This window comes from Natator depressus, chromosome 14 (assembly GCF_965152275.1).
Source record: "Natator depressus isolate rNatDep1 chromosome 14, rNatDep2.hap1, whole genome shotgun sequence".
NCBI classification, from domain to species: Eukaryota; Metazoa; Chordata; order Testudines; family Cheloniidae; genus Natator; species Natator depressus.
Window position 1 is genome coordinate 16,151,630 of NC_134247.1, and position 16,573 is coordinate 16,168,202.

General features: G+C 47.6%; 1 protein-coding gene across 1 annotated transcript; it reads left to right on the forward strand.

Annotated features, from left to right (window-relative positions):
- Window positions 1-2,635: 2,635 nt before the first annotated feature.
- On the forward strand, window positions 2,636-16,065 carry UBALD2 (UBA like domain containing 2). The gene is made up of 3 exons (XM_074972252.1): window positions 2,636-2,904; window positions 4,343-4,405; window positions 15,735-16,065. Exons 1-3 carry the CDS (start codon window positions 2,785-2,787, stop codon window positions 16,053-16,055), a joined length of 504 nt encoding a protein of 167 aa, XP_074828353.1. The 5' UTR covers window positions 2,636-2,784; the 3' UTR covers window positions 16,056-16,065.
- The last annotated feature ends 508 nt before the right edge of the window (window positions 16,066-16,573 follow it).

Below are 16,573 nucleotides of genomic sequence, written 5' to 3' on the forward strand. Positions count from 1 at the left end.
AGCAGATGTAATTGATTTACACCAATTTATACCACCTGAAAAGCTGGACCAGCATCTGCAAAGTTAGGCTTTAAGATCAAATGACAAACCCGGGACCCTTGAATGGGGAAGGGTGAGAGTACATAAAATAAGATTGGGTGGGTGCTAAGGTGGCACATGGTGCATTGTGGTGGTTACATTTTTTAGCTGTTCCCTCTAGGGGGTGTGTGTTTGAAGGAATGTAATAAAAGGTGGGGTTAAAGGCAGGATCTGAAGGGGAGGACAATAACATGGCAGGGAGGATGTCGCTGGTGTAAAGTGAAAGTACAGAAGTGCTTGCCTGAAAGGAAACAGAGGGGCTCTTGAGGAAAATAGAATTGGTGGAGTGCAGGGGCCTAAAAGTATGAGAAGAGGGAAGCTGGTGATGTGTCTGTTTCTTCTTCAAAAGTCGATCACCTCACTGACACCTAATGCTGCATAGGAGGAAGCAAAGCCTATCACAGAATCTGGGTAATTGGGCTACATGCTGGGGATTTCTGCTGGAGTAGGAGGAATTCTCACCCCTGGGTCCATGGAGCTGGCCACAGATTCAGTTGCCAATATGGGAAGCATGATGGAGCTGCACAGTCATGGAACTACTAGCTCTGCCCTGAGAGCTTCCTTGTCTTACCCTTTCCCCAAATCCCACCTTTCAGGCAGTGTGCAATGAGCCACACATGCTCCTAGCAACCTGGATCCCACTCCTGCCCCAGCAGAAATGTCTGGATGGATCCACTCCTGCAGGATGCTCTATGCAGCTGGAAGCAGCGTTTGCCCCTGTGAGCAGCTCTCATACACTGTTTAAAGTGCCTGACACTGTCTGCTCTTGGAAAAACACCAATTAGAGCTCTAAATTCAGATCTTGGCAAGTACAAAGCCTCTGCAGGTCACCTTCACCTGACTGTGGCAAGCAGGACCAACCCTAGGCATTCTGCTACCCAGGGCAGAAAATGTTTCTGTCGCTTCCTGAGCAGCTGAGCAAAAAAAAAAAAAAAAGTGTGTGTGAGCAGAACACCCGAGTGCACCCTCAGGTGTTGCTGTGCAGGGTGATCGCTTGCCCCTAAGGATGGTCCCGGTGGGAAACTCATTCAGGAAAAATGAATGGCTCCTCACACAAATTCAGCAAGAGAGCCAATAGAGGCTAGTGGACTGAGCAAGGGGCTGGAAGTCAGGAATTCCTAAGGCCTAATATTAGCGCTCCAAATACATTGTGTGTGATCTCACATTACTTGACTTCTCTCTACCTCAGTTCCACATCTGTAAAACAAGAATGACACTTGCCTGTCCCACATGGACTGTGTGCATCTTCATTCATTTATGCCTCATTAAGACCCTCTGTCAGAATTTGGTTTGTCATCACTTCTGTAAAAGCGGCAAAGAGTCCGGTGGCACCTTATAGACTAACAGACATTTCTATGGCACTCAACAGTTTATTGTCTGTGTGCTTCAAAAACTTGAAGTCTGTGAGAAACTATAATTAAAGGCATTTTGCAGATAGGTAAACTGAGGCACAGAGCAGCAATGTCACTTGCTCAAGGTCACACTGTGAGCCTGTAGCAGAGCCAGGAACACAGCCCAGCTTTGACGCCATAGAGACCTGGGGCCTGATTGTCTCGGCAGTTATAGGCAGAAGCCAGTGGGAATTCCACATATGCAACTGGTGGGATAACAGGGCCCTGCAGAATTAACTTTTCACTGGAAGTGGGATTCTCACACAGATCCATCCAAGGGACTGATTCTGAATCCTTCCCATGCCCTCAAAGGGCATGAAGGTTTGAGGTGTTACAGAAATGCAGAGTTGTGACATTGCAGCTTTTTACCAGGGCGGAAATTGGCTGCCGTTGTTTGGCCATGTCTCAAAACTAATCAAAAATAAATAAATAACAAGAAATAACAACCCTCAACCCCCAGGATTAAATAAACTGCAAGAATCGGAAGTTGCAAATGTGCTTTCTATTGTGATAAATTTGGTTCTCAGGATCACTCGTTCTTTCAAAGGAAATGAGTCAGAGCTGTTTCTGCTCTTGCTCAGTCGAGTCCTGCTTTTCCAGCTGAGCATGTTGGTTTCAATGAAGCTCCTGAATGAACTTGGCTTTACAAACATTTTTTTTCAACCAGAGAAAAACAGAAAGGAGTGACAGCCAATCAACAAGCCGGCCGTGCTTTCCAGCTCAGTTCGCACAAGAGCACAGCCTCACCCCGCCCCTGGAAAGACAGAGGCCAATGATGGACCTCTCCCGATCCAAAACACAGCAGCCATCCAATGGGGAAAGAGCCCGATGGCTCATTCTCCCCCAATGAAGCATGAGCTGGGGGGGAAGGGAGCGAGAGAAACAGCCACAGCCTGGGGAGCTGGAAGATTCGAATCGAACGTTCATACATGTGAAGAACACGGCGGTGGCCAATCAGCGGGCTCGGAACGCCGGGAACGGAACGTTGAGACATCTCCGGTCTTCCCCCCCCCCCCCCCATCTTTCCCCACATGCTCCTCCCCTGCTGCTGTTGTTTGTGGTGCTCAAGCCGCCGAGGAGCTGAGGAACTGGGGCAGGGGGGGAGCACAACATAACCGGCTCGGTGCCGACTGAAGCAGGCGGGGGGAAGCAGGGGTGGCTTGGCCGATCCGAGGGGCCAGGGGGAGCCGAGTGTGGGGTGGAGGAGGAGGAGGGAAGGGCCTTTGTGGATTTCTCCTCCCCACGCACGCCGCAGCGGCACCGTGTGTGTGTTCTGCCCCGCTTCCCCCGTTGTTGTGGTTTCGTTTCTCTCGCCATGTCGGTGAATATGGAGGAGCTGAGACACCAGGTCATGATCAACCAGTTCGTGCTGGCCGCGGGCTGCGCGGCCGACCAGGCGAAGCAATTGCTGCAGGCGGCTCACTGGCAGTTCGAGGTGCGTGGCGTGGCTTGACCGGGCGGAGGGGGGGGACGACACCCCACGGGGGCGCAGGGTCCGTGGGAGCCTCGCGTGCTGCTCCTCCTGCCTTTCCTTCCACCCTTGGATTCACCCCTTTCCTCCGCCTCATCGCTTCTCCTTTCTCGCTAAAACAGTTGGCCTTGGAAACAGTTGTGGGGGTGGAATGTGTGTGTGTGTGTGTGTGTACGCGGCTTTAAATAACAACAGAGCTGGGACACACGGCCGGCCGTGCCACACGGGGCCCTGGCGCCGCCGCTGAATGGCAAGCTGCACATAAACAATCCTTTTACTAGGACTTCATTACGATTACCTATTGCAGCAAGTGCCTTCAGGGGCCAGCAACTCACGAGGCCTCGCACGTAATGTCTGTTGCTGCTGTTGTGGGAAGAGGGGAGAGTACATTTTATTCATGTAATTTCCTGGCGGGGGGGGGGAACCGGCTTGCAGATCTCCTGGTACCAATTTATGTATTGCGCTGTAACTAAATCTGTGGCTCTCCTGGGCCGTGGAATGAAGCATAGAAACGTGGTCTGGTCTCTCTTCGCCCCGATTTCTGTGGTGGGGGAGAGAATTCATAGGGGAAGCTTGCTCCAGAGCTGGGGAGAGGATTCACTACGGAGTGAACCCCTTCCCAGCCCTACACGGAGCTGAGGAATACGGAGAAAGCCTGTGTAGTAAAATGCGGTGTACCCGTTTTTCGGTTGTGTTTTTTTTTAAACGGGGGGATGTTATGTAAGGTGAGAACGGCTTTAACTCCCTACACGTGGATAAAGACGGGGGGAGGAAGCGGATGACAAGTGTAGTTTAAAAAAAACAAAACTGTTCACCTCAAAGGAAATAATTACACGTGGGGCTTTGTCAATTTCTTGCTGGCCTGTGGGCGAAGGCTTACATTCCTGGGGAGACTTCATTACCCTGCCCCTTTTCCTTCCCTGATTTAATGTCACTCGTGTTAACGAAACCGACATGGGGTCTCTTGGCCAGATTTTACTGAAGCGCTTTGCTGGTACTTCGGCCAGATTCTTCCTTCCCTGGCAGTGTTTTGTGTTTCTGGGTTAGGGAGGCATGGGATCAATCCAGTTGGGGAAGGGCTCGGGGCTGTGTTCTTGTTTTGGATTCCTTTGTAGCTTCATTCCTCCTTTTGCGAGGGAGAAAATTAGCATTTCAAAGCCAGTCTAGGCCTGTGTTGTGAAATGCAAACAGCTAGATCAGTCATGTTTGTTTGTTGTCTCAAATGATTTGTTTACAGTTGAAACATACTTTAAGGGAGGAAAAACAAGATCCAATCGCTTGTTTTATAAAACAAAACATTTCCAGGGTCTTTACTAACACTAGCCCCTATCCTGTGTGTTTGCATTTCCCCCTACGCTCTGTCCGGCTGCTGGAATTAACTAATTGTTGTTGTTTTTTGCAGACTGCTTTGAGTGCATTTTTTCAAGAAACTAACATTCCCAACAATCATCACCACCATCAAATGGTAAGTGACCCAAACTTCACAGACACGTGCTGTTCCCTATGGTATCTTCACTTCCTGTGGGCTAGAATGAAATTTACAGTGGTGTCTTTACTCTCTTCCCCCCCCCGCCCCATTCCTTAATCTCATGAATAAATGAAATCCGAAGAGGTTATTTCTTATCTCTGACAGCCTCATAAAAGCAGCTACAAATGCTTCATCAGATGCCACTCTTACCCATCCCCTTACCTGTTAAAGTTTTCTTGTGAAAAGCCATATAAAAATATGGAACCAAGGGGAGGGATTCCCTCCTTTTGCACAGGCAGAGTCTGCATTTTTAGAGGCCACCTTTGATACTGGGGAGGGGAACATGAGGCTGCAAGCAGAAGTGGTTGTGCATTCAAAACTGTCAGTCCTCGTGACAGCCATATTGGTCTGCAACAAGAGAAATACACAGACTGCAAATGTAAACAGGAGCCAAAATGTCTGCCAGGAAATAGTTTGTCTTCACATAGATCTAGATAGTTATAACAAGTAAAAGATCTAAGTGAATTGGGATGGGAAAGGGGGGCAGGCCCTTTCCCTTGAATGTTTCCTTAGAACTTTCAGCAAAACTTTACTTGACCTTGGCTGAGGGCAAGTCTCTTTAGCGAAACAGAGGAAGTTTTTTTAGGAAACTAAACCAGTGCTGTGTGTGAGGATAATAGTAGATGGAGGCTAAGTCATAGATTTTTCTTTTCCTGTACTTGCCATTGTTAAAACCTGTGGCCAGTTCTAAAAGATTTGGAATAAAACAGAAAAATGGCTCTTGGGAACTTTGTATTAATGCTCTTATTTCCTCACTTATTTTTTCCCTTCCTGGCACAAAATTTCTCCCCAGCATTAGAGTATTATGGTAACACCTAGAAGCCTCAGCAGAAACAGTTCCCTATTGTGCTAGGTGCTGTGCAAACAGCCCTACCCTGAAGAGCTTGCAGTCTAAATAGACAAGACTGATTGTGGGAGGGGAAACTGAGGCACAGATTAAATTACTTGCCCAAGGTCATGCAGCAAGCTAGTGGCTGAGCTGGACATAGAAGTCAGATAGGCACTGGACTGAGTCTCAGGATTTCTTGCTAGCACACTAGGAAAGCCTCCAGGAAAGGAACTAGATTTATCTTGTTCCTTTACTCCTAGGCCTAACACTAGATTTATCCTATCTTGTATTTGTAAATTAACTTGGAAATTCATAGGCACCGTCCTTGGGTGGCTTGATTGAGGGCAAGCTTTCACTAAAGCTAGAGGTTGCAGTTACTAGTTTACAAACCCGGATCAAACTCTGAAGATGCAGAGGTGATTCAAGCTGTTTGAAATGCTTAACTCACAGCAGGAATGATTCCTTACCAATCTGAATCATTTACTGCCTGGTTGCTACAGGAAGCTTAACGAGTTTTAATCAGGCTGGTTTACACGAGAGTATTAGAAACCCAAAACTGGAATATGAACAGAAGTGAAATCTCCCTCCAAGCTCTCTTTTTTTTTTTTTTTTTTTTTTTTAAATAAGGGAGGCCAACATTTTAGCCAATAGCTTAAAAAAATCACTGACATTCAACGCTGAACACTCATTTCTGGTGTTCTAAAAATCTTTGAACCCTGATACTTAGTCAGATGCAGGAGCAGTGACACTGACATGCTTGTCCCATTACTCATAAAATGATTTGACACTCAGATCTAAGCAGATCTTCAGTTATGACGTTGTCTCATCAAAATAAAAAGGCAGAGGAGCCTATCCCTGAATGCTTTAGAACCTCTCAGTGCTGTCCAGCTTTCACCCTCTTCATTATAAGCTTACAAATGCTGGATTCCCTAAAAGCAGCTTAATAGTATTTCCAAGCAAAGGAAATCTTCGCTGCTTGGTAGGCTAGCTTCACCCCTCCCTCTTTTTATAACCAGTTACACATTAATCAGGAAACTGGTATACATGTCATGATCCGCAATGTGACCCTTCTGTTTGCCAAATGTTATTCATCTGTTGTTCCCAGATACTAGTCTGACTTTTGTGCCACATTTTTGTTGTTGGGTGGTGTTCCCTGCCCTAACGTCTTGAGATTTCTGCTCAAACTTAAATGCCATGAACAATTCTGATCACTGAGAGAATGGAGAGTAAGAGGAGAGCTTTTACGGTATCTTGATTTGTTCTGAAACACAATTGTACAAGTAAAGCTATGAGCAAACCCCAACAAAATCACACAAAGTGAGCAGCTATGCACCATCTCACAGATATACCTGTTTCTCTTTAGATAAGGGATACTCCCCAGATCACAAATTCTTACATGCCATTAACCTTATAAATAAGTCGCTCATATTATCCTATTTCCAGCCTGTCGATACACCCATCTGAAATGCGATGTGAACCTTCTAAGTGAAGAATTTCTTGGGACACCCAAGGGTAACTTCATCAGTTTAAAAAAAAAAAAAAAAAGTATTCTTTGTGGACAGGAGAAAAGTCATGTAGCAAATGGGGTGCTTTTTAGTCCCCAGTCCTGCAGACTGCTCAGCCTGGCAACACCCCCATGGAGCTCAACTGGAGTCTGGCTGCCTGAAGTTCATTGCCAGATTGGGGCCTTTTACCTGGTAACTGAAAGTTCCACATAATTTCCAGAACAGAAATGTCTAATAGCCAGATTTCACTTGTTGAAGGATAGACTCAAACTGTGAGTGTCCAGATTCTAAAGCGGCTCTAAGGTGTTGAATTGTTTGGTTTTGGGGTGGTTTTTGTTTTTAATTGGATGGATAAACTGACAGTGGAACCTGCTCTAGCTTTTTACTGGATCTGATTAGTTGCAGTAAAGTGTAGGGGATGTTGATATTGACATAGCTGGGTGGGAAGTTAATCAGCTCTCCTGATAAAACTGCAGGTCCTTGCCTGCAACAAGGAGGGTCTCTGTCCCTGCATACAGATGCCCCAATCACCCCCCTTTGGCCCCTGTCTTTTGCTGCTGTCTGTTTTCTGTTCCTCTCCCCACGCCATGGTGCGTTGGGAAAAATCACAGGAGCAAAAAGGTGCCTGCAGAATGCAAGCAAAATATCCCCCCCTTGTGTTCCAGTGTTCCAGCTGTTTTCTCAAGCACGGGCTGGTGTAGTAAGGATCCAAATGAGGCAGGTTTGAGACCCACCTTTCCCTGCCCTTGGATGTACAGAAGTCAGTCCTTAAAGCAGCAAATGCCCCTGTGGCAAGGAGCTGATATCCTGAAAGGTTTGGGTCCCGTAAAGCAAACCAGCCAGAAAAGAAGAGCCCATTTGTCCTTGTTGCTTTTTGTTTGTTCTAATCACTTTGTTTAAAAAAAAAAAAAAAATTCTCCTCCTGCCCCTGGGGTGAAGGTTCAGCTCCCGACGGAGTGCGTTTCTCTGGCCAGTGTTCTCGTTAAACCTGCAATATCTAGCCAATGCACAAAAGTCCAGCAGCTCAGAAGCCCCATCCCTCCAGTTTTTTCATGCTGTCACGTGGGGTCGTGTCTTCTGAGCACAAACGAGATTAACTTATTTATTCAACCTGTCAAATGGGCTTGTCCTGAAGGCAGCTGAGCGCCAAAGAATAAAAAGCAATTCAAGTTATTGATGGTGTCTGAATGAAAAGGACCCAGGGGAATTTGGGGATCAAACCCACCTCTTTTCCTCCATTTTTCAGGCAGAAGTCTGAGGGGCAGCATCCTGTTACTCTGGGGTACACCTGGAGTAACTCCACTGAAATCAGCTGGGACTGATCCTGCTACCCCAAGTGTAGCTGAGATCAGAATCTAGCCCCTTAGGGAATAAATGGCCCTTACACCATCTCTTGAAAAGAAAAGGAGTACTTGTGGCACCTTAGAGACTGACCAATTTATTTGAGCATAAGCTTTCGTGAGCTACAGCTCACTTCATCGGATGCATACTGTGGAAAGTGTGGAAGATCTTTTATACACACAAAGCATGAAAAAATACCTCCCCCCACCCCACTCTCCTGCTGGCAATAGCTTATCTAAAGTGGTCACTCTCCTTACAATGTGTATGATAATCAAGGTGGGCCATTTCCGCACAAATCCAGGTTTTCTCACCCCCCCCCCACCCCCCCACAAACCCACTCTCCTGCTGGTAATAGAGACTGGGAGTGGCTAACACCCCCCCCCCCCCCCCCCCGCGACGTTCTTGTTAAACCCTGGATTTGTGCTGGAAATGGCCCACCTTGATTATCATACACATTGTAAGGAGAGTGATCACTTTAGATAAGCTATTGCCAGCAGGAGAGTGGGGTGGGGGGAGGTATATTTTTTCATGCTTTGTGTGTATAAAATCTTCTACACTTTCCACAGCATGCATCCGATGAAGTGAGCTGTAGCTCACGAAAGCTTATGCTCAAATAAATTGGTTAGTCTCTAAGGTGCCACAAGTACTCCTTTTCTTTTTGCGAATACAGACTAACATGGCTGTTACTCTGAAACCATCTCTTGAAGTTCAAACAAACAGACTCAGGCTCTGCTGGTCCAACAGAGGAAGCGGAATAGGACTTGCGTAGCCAGAGTCTGCAAGTTGTGATATTTCTCTCCTATTGCTCCCCGCAACCAACAGAGCATCTGGGGACCTGTAGCTATGTATTGCAAATCACTTTCTGCTGGCTGTCACTTCTCCCGAAACTATGATCATTTCTTCTGCCTTGCTCTTTGACGGAAGATTTAGGCACTCAGGCCACTTTGCACATGACCTGGTTTGCGTTCAGTAATTTGTACCGCCCTAACCCTGGGTCTCATTCTGCTACCTTGTATTGAATAGTGCCTTTCTCCACAAATAGCCCCATTCATTTCATGAGAACTACTCTGTGTGGGTAACATGGCAGAATTGGGCCTGCTGTCTTTAAACTAAGGTGAGATGAGGACAACCCACCTGGATTCCTTTTGGCTGCAACATTTAGGGGTGCTTTCAACCTACATTATTGGAGCGCTTTGCATAATCCCAGCTGTCACCAAGAATTACCAAGAGAAGATACAAAAGTTATGTGGGAAGAAGAAGGTAAATCCTGAAACTCTCTGTTAGTGTATTCACTACATAGGAATAGCCAGACTGGATCAGACCCAAGATCCATCTAGTTCAGTATTCCAGCTGTGACAGAGGCCAGTGTAAGAATCCCACAGGAGACAGATGCTCCCTAATCCTTCCACCAAAGATTTCTGTCTAGTACTTAATAATGAGAGTGTCTTAAACTTTGAAGCATGAGGTTTTGTCTCGTCCAAAATTAATTAGCGCTACCTATAACAACTCTGGATATTATTATCAAGAGTAAAAGATTGGGCACTTATATGAATATGTTTTTAGCACTACTGACCTCCTGTGGCAATGAATTCCACAGTCTAATTAGATAAGAAATCACTAGGCTGGGAAAATCAGTTAGATTGCCTGTTAGGTTGTGTGGCAAACACTTAAAAAAACAAAACAAAAAACCTTAGACATGAGTCTTAAGATCTTGAACACACTCACCCTTCTCCTCCCCAAACCGATATGGGCAACTGTGTATGGTGGGGGAGTGAATCAGGTTTAATGCAACTTCACTCCCATAGAATTGGCACCAGTTACAAAATTCTGCCTCTTCACTCCCTCCCAGCACACAAGGCAGCTGTATGAAAGAGCCTGTTTGCAGGCACAAATTTTGAAGGTACAAAGAAAGAGGCTTCTTAGAAACTTGACACACATTTCATATAAGAGGGGTTTAATTAGGATAGGTTTTTAAAGGACTTAACTATACCCAAGTCTCAATGACCTGCAGGAGGACTGTGGCAGCTCTGCCTTTCTGGATGAGTAGAACATACATGAAGAACAAGTACAATGTTTAGAAGTTAACTTAGGCCTGGTTTACTCACAAAGTTGAACACAATAAGTGTTTGATCTGATTTCTTAAACCAATGCGGATCCCTTTGTGGACACTTAGTTCAATTTAAACCTGACTTTTACGAGTGGAGCTTCAAGTTGCAATAAAACGAGTTCAGAGAGTCCACACACTCAGGTTTGCACTAGAGCAACTGAATCAGTTTTTAAACTGGTGCAACGTCTGTGTGTGGACAAGGTTTTGGTGCAGTGCTTCTCTTTAAGGGGAAGACACATACAGATCTTGTCCTTTTGTAAAAACCCAACAAACCCCTTGTCCTTTTTAAAACATGCTTTCCAAACCGCTTGGAGGCAGACTCTGGGAATTGTTCTTACAAGACTGTTTATAAAGAGGGAGTTTTCCGGAAGGTCGGTAATGGAGTCTCACGCCGGGTAGCGATTTTGGAGATTATGCCCAAGACTAAAACTAGCAACTCTGCTTCCGGTTGCTGAGCTACAGGATTCATTCTGCAGCTTTTGTTTGTTGTTGTTGAAGGGGGCGGTTAGGAAGGGTGAGTCACTGTGTGTGTGTGTGTGTGTTGCAATCCCTTCCCTTCCCTCATGCCTGCACCCTCCCGCATTCATTATTTTGGCCAGTGTTGGTATTTCTTAAGTTCTGGGCTTGCCGTTCTGCCCTGGGCCGCTAGAGGGGAGCAGCTGGGACAATCTCCCTCTCTGGGTGTGTCCCTCTTGTAGCAGGAGGGACGGACTCCACTAGTGACTTCCTGAACCTTTCCTTTGAATCACAAGGGTGTGACCTTTGTGGGCTGTGTTCCTAACTCCTCTTTATCCAGGCACAACCATGCGATTCTCTGTGAAGCATCCACCTTTTGTTACTGTGCTGATCGAGGCCCTGATTCAGCAAAGCACTCACCCATGTGCTTAAAGTTAAGCACGTGCCAAAGTCTTTGCTGAATCAGGGCCTAGTTACTCCCCAAACTGTCTCAAGCAGGGGACTGCATCTTATCAGCTTTTTTGCCTCCAGCCAAGTGCATCGAAGTTGATTGACTCCCACAGACGTCAGAGCCTGATGATGATACAGGCTGCTGCCTGCTCCCCGTACATCCCAGGCTATCCGGTTTTCTGCATCTGCTAGTTATGCTTTTTTTCACATCCATTCTGCTGCTCCGTAGACTGGGTGGCGTGCGCTCTCTGTGCACTAGCTTTAGCTAGCTTGCTCCGTCTCTCGTGGGCTGGTCTCGGAGTTGGAGTTTTCTCTCTCTCTGCCGTTGCACAGAGAGGGTGTGACACTGATTACAAAAATATAAAGACCTATCACAAGACTAAGCTGGAGCCCTGGGGACGGCCTAGAAAGGAGTGGGGGGAGGGCACTTGAGACTAAAATTAGAATGAATGCACAGAACTATCCTGGTTTACCAGGAAATGGAAAAAAGCTGATAAGTTGCTTTTCACAGTGGCTGTTGTGTTTGTCCTCTCTGAAGTTTTTGGGGGCGTGTATAAATCCACTTCTTTCTCACTCCCTTAGAGCTGGGTAAATTGTGACTGGGGGATAGTTAGAAGGCGAGATCATCTAAATAGCCAAGAACAGTCTTGCAAAGGACCACTAGCCCCAGCACAAAATTTACTCATCCACCCTTCACCTGGATTATAATGGAAGGAAGTTTATTTGCATTACAGTAGCAGCTAGGGGCCTCAAGGGAGAACTTCCTCATCTGTCCAGCATTGCTTGCTGGGGGCTGGTAGAGTTCTGCAAGGGAGACCTGAAAGAAGTTATATTGTGTAAAATCTTTGGTGCAAAGACCTCTCCTGTCGGTCTCTCTGGCACCACCCACACCAGTGGTCTGAGTGTACAAAGATTGCTTCACTTCTGCAAACGGTTGCATAGCCAGTCCCCCCCTCCCCCCTCCCCCGAGGTTTTGTCCCCTGAGATGGCTGTAATGATCTAATGACTTCTCCTTCCTCTTCACTTTATCTGAGTTGTGCACGGGGCCTGCCAGTCCTAGAGGGTGCTTCTGCAGCCTCTGGTGCACTTCCCTTCTCCCCAGCCAGGTTCCTCCCCTTCACTCTCCCAAACCTATGGCATATTCTGTCCTTCTGAACACATTGTTTCTCCTGGTCTATTTATAGTGGGTGGAAATGGCAGGTGGGGGTTCGGGGGGCCTCTCTGATTTTGCCTTTAAAAAATCCCAAACAAACCTCTGTTTCACCTCTTAAACACGCCTTTGAAAGATTCACAGATTATGAAGGTGGGGCAAGCTGAGCCAATCAGACTGTGCTGAGGGCATTTGCCGTCCCCCAGTGTCCTCGGTGCTGGGGGGGGAGCGGGGGGTAGAGCCTGGGGATTGAGGAGCAGAGTGGCAGTAACCCAATCAGAGCAAAGTCCTCAGTGAGACCGCAGAGGCAGCCGCTCATCCTGCAAGTTCTGTTTGTTGTGGTAACGCTCCTGTCTCGGTTGCTACCCTGGGTCGCTGGGATATTGTTAACATGAGGCCCTGGTGAGTCCAGAAGAGGGGACCCACAATCTGGACACTTGTTCAGCAGCAGGATTAGCACTGCATGTACACACGTCTTCCCCCCCACGAGACCGCTGATCAGGCAGACACTCACTGCCATGTGTTCAGGGGCTGCTTTATAGCCTCTGAATCACTTTTTTTCCATTGGAACCTTTAACTCCTAGTGAATGGGAAAAACTGAACCCGAGTCCAGCCACGGGTTAGGCGGGAGATCAGATCTCTTGCACTAGATCCTTGGTTTTCATGGAAACTGTTTGGAGAGATGGTTGGGGAAGGCTGTGGTTTGCAAGACCCTTTACTCCTGTAAGAGCTGAAATTTCCTTTCACCCTCTTCATTCCCCTCCACTGGCTATAGGCAGACTTGGCACCGCTCTGATATCTGCAACATACGCTCTTGGACTTAACCCAAAGGGAGCCTGTGATTTTTGGAGCAGAGGCTGGAAACTCAGGTAGATCCAGCTTCTCTCACACTAGTGATGCCTTGCAAAAAAGAAGTGGTAATAGATCAGAGGAAGAAATAATACAGGCCTGATTTGCCTTGGAAAGGCATGAGGAGGAACCATAGAGCTACTTTGGTTATGTTCACGTCCTAAATTATGCTGACTACAATGCTGGATTTGTTGTCAGACCCTGGATGTGGAGATCCATTCATGTGCTTTAGGAAATTGAGTTTCTAGATTTTTGTCATGTCAGTTATGACTTTTGAAAATACCTGCAACTTGCAGAACAGATCACAAGGGCAGAATAGGAGGCACCTTATCAGAATATTGGGACAGTCTTTCAGAGAGGTACCTGGAACTGGTTTGTCACCTTTTTCGCGACCTTCTGGTTGACTCTCTTTAGGGTTGTTTCTTGTAGTAAATTAAAGGGACTCTCCATTGATTTGACCCAAAAGTTAGGCTTTAAAAAAAACAAAACAAAACCCTAGAAATGTTTCTGGGACCTTTTAAAAACTCTGTTGCTTGGAGTTGGGCTTTTAAAGTAAAATTTCCCCTGCAGGGGGTTGCGATTAAAGCAGGGAGTGAAATGGCTAGTTTATTTTTACTATCACAACACGTTTGAAAGAATAAATGCCAACTAGACTTTCAAAATCTCTCCATTTCAAGTACCGTTAGTATTGGACTAATTGGACCCCAACCTCCAAGTCAGATTTGTTTGGGGTTTTTTTGTTTGTTTGTTTACACCTATTGTTACAGTAACTCCTAGGATACTGGAACTGAACAGTTATTTGAAACATTCCTTTTTTGGTTGGTTTGTTCGTTTGGCAGCACTTTGCATATAGCCAGTTTCATCCTTTTCCCCTGTGAAATCAGTTAGTCGGTTTCCCCTCTTTGCCTGGGTGTCTCTGTCCTTTGCTGTTGTGTGAAAGGTTTTAAATAGGAAAATGTGACTATGACTACAGAGATTGACTGGTGGTGGTTGGGGGGGGGGGGGAATTGTTCAGGGACAGCTGGAGCACCCAAAACTACTCCTAACTCTGAGTACCAAGTGCAGCAGGCCCTGACCTTGGGGTTCCTAAGTACGACCATATTGCTACTAAATCTCCTTCACAACTGACTAGATTTCATTTCAGTTGCATCCCTTTAAAATAGCTTTACATATTTTAACCTGCTAGCGCCCCTTTAAGATCTTGATGCACAGCAGCAAGAGAATCCGGCAATGAAGTTCTGTGTACAGAGCCAGCACCAGCCTCAAAACAAAGCCAGGCAAAACACAAGAGAACAGGCTGAGCCCAGGGCAGAGCCTCGGTGAATTTCACCTGAAGGCCGGTGAAGGGGGAGAGCCTTGCACAGCCACACCTTAAGCCCTGGAGCTTTTTAAAGCCAATGTTGGGAAGAGGCTGTGCCAGGAGCTTGCTGAGAGAATCCTGGGTGCTGCAAAGGGAGGAGCTGACTGCAGAGATTCAGATCCCGGTGCCTTTGGGAGGTGGGTGGAGGAGGGGTAGATTGGTTTCAGCCTGTTCTGAGGCTGGATGGCGGGTAAATCCCAAGATCTTCCAATGTGGTCCGCGACTTTGGGATGTCCAAACTGAGAGGCTTTAAATTTCTGTGGCATGGACATGGGTCCCCCTCCCGCTGAGGGAGGCCGTGCAGTTGCAGAAAAGTTGGGCTTTACTGGTAGCATCCGTCAGAAGACGGCAGCCTCCTTCCGAGGCAGAGCAGTGGGGACGCTCTGCTGTCTCATTGGCGTGCTTTGCAGAGCTTAGAAAGTGGTATTGTAGGGGGCCGGTGTCTGGCAGGCTAGCAAAGGCCTAGTGTCAGGGTCATCAGGTGCCCAAGGCCAGCAGGGGATGGGGACGAGCAGCAGGGCAAGACGTGGTAGAGGAATCTAAGGGCGGGTTCCTTTGATACTGGAATATGACAGAGACCACGATCCTGAATGGGCCCCAGTGGGATGGTCTGAACGCCATTACAGCAGTGGCTCTCCTCCATCTCTGATGTCAGTGGCTTTACATCCCCTCGGTAGAGGTGCAGAGAGGCTGAGTAACTTTTCCAAGGCCAAACCAAGTTGGTGTCACCAGTGGAATTGGAGCCCAGGATACCCTGGGCCCGAGGCTTACAATCGGAGCACTCCAGCCCAGTGGACAGGGAAATGGAGTGGGAGTCACGCTTGAGGCATTCGTTGGGACCTTGGGCAAGGAACCAGTCTCTGTTGCCCTGACTATACCGTCAGTTGCGAACATCAGTTCAGCTCCACCATCATTGGGAGCCCTAGTGTACACCAGCCACAGTTGTGGCCACCGCATCGGAGACCTGCTCTGATCAGGGCTAGATATTGCGGTGGCTGCAGCAGCGTCAGTTCTACAGTAGGGCTGCTCAGGTGGCCATCGCTGGCGGCCTTCCCAACGTCATGGCAGGAGAAAAGTCGCAGCAAGAGGGCTGGTGTCGTCCTTCCTTGAGACTGAAATGGCTTAATCCAGGTAGTTCCCAGCTGACAATGATGGGTTCTGCCTTTCTCGCATGGTGTTGTACAGTCTGTCTGATGCTCTCTCCTTTCTCTCCCTGCAGATGTGCACACCTAGCAATACTCCAGCCACTCCTCCCAACTTCCCGGACGCGCTCGCTATGTTTTCTAAGCTGCGGACCTCAGAGAACCTACAGAGCAGCAACAGCCCCATCACATCTATGGCCTGCTCTCCACCGGGTAACTTCAGTCCCTTTTGGGCCTCCTCACCTCCCAACCACCAACCCGCCTGGATGCCACCGTCCTCTCCAACCAGCCACAACCTCCACCATCATCTCCACCATCAGCAGCCCATGTGGCCACCCGTGTCTCAGCAAGGAGGCTCCCAGCAGAAAGCTATGGCTGCAATGGATGGGCAGAGATAAGACTGGTTAACATTGAAGTGGCGGGGGAGGGAGGCTGGGGGTGGACGGGGGGGAGAACAGAGAAGAGGTGCAGGAGATCAGGGCGGTAGGGGAGGGGGTTCCCGAAGATCGCACTGGAATATTTTATAATTCTTTTTGTAACTCTGCTGGGATGGTTGTCAGCCCGTGTGGTTTTTCCCTTCCGGAGAGTCAATAACTGGTCTTCTCTTTTTTAATATATAACTATATAATATATAAATATCTAATGTATATAAATCCAGAGAGAATGAGAGCAATGGAAAGAGACTGGCAGCCCGGTGGGCAATCGCAGGATGGTGACGACACCGCTTGGCTGAAGAGGACATTGCTGGACACTGAGCGCTTCCCTTGGGCAGAGGAGGGGGTGGCTCAGAAGCTGTTGTCATTGGCTTCGCTTCCCCCCTCCCCTGTTCTTTGGCGGCTGCTGCTGGGGTGCCCCTAGATGAGACGGGGTTGGCCGTCAGAAGGCTGTATGACTCGGACCTGTGGCTTGCCTGAAA

Bases quoted from the DNA above. Each gene is read 5' to 3' on its own strand.
- UBALD2 (XM_074972252.1), top strand. From the start codon at position 2,785: ATGTCGGTGAATATGGAGGAGCTGAGACACCAGGTCATGATCAACCAG. The intron at 2,905-4,342 runs GTGCGTGGCGTG...TGTTTTTTGCAG, and splicing joins CGGCTCACTGGCAGTTCGAG to ACTGCTTTGAGTGCATTTTT. The intron at 4,406-15,734 runs GTAAGTGACCCA...CTCTCCCTGCAG, and splicing joins ATCATCACCACCATCAAATG to ATGTGCACACCTAGCAATAC.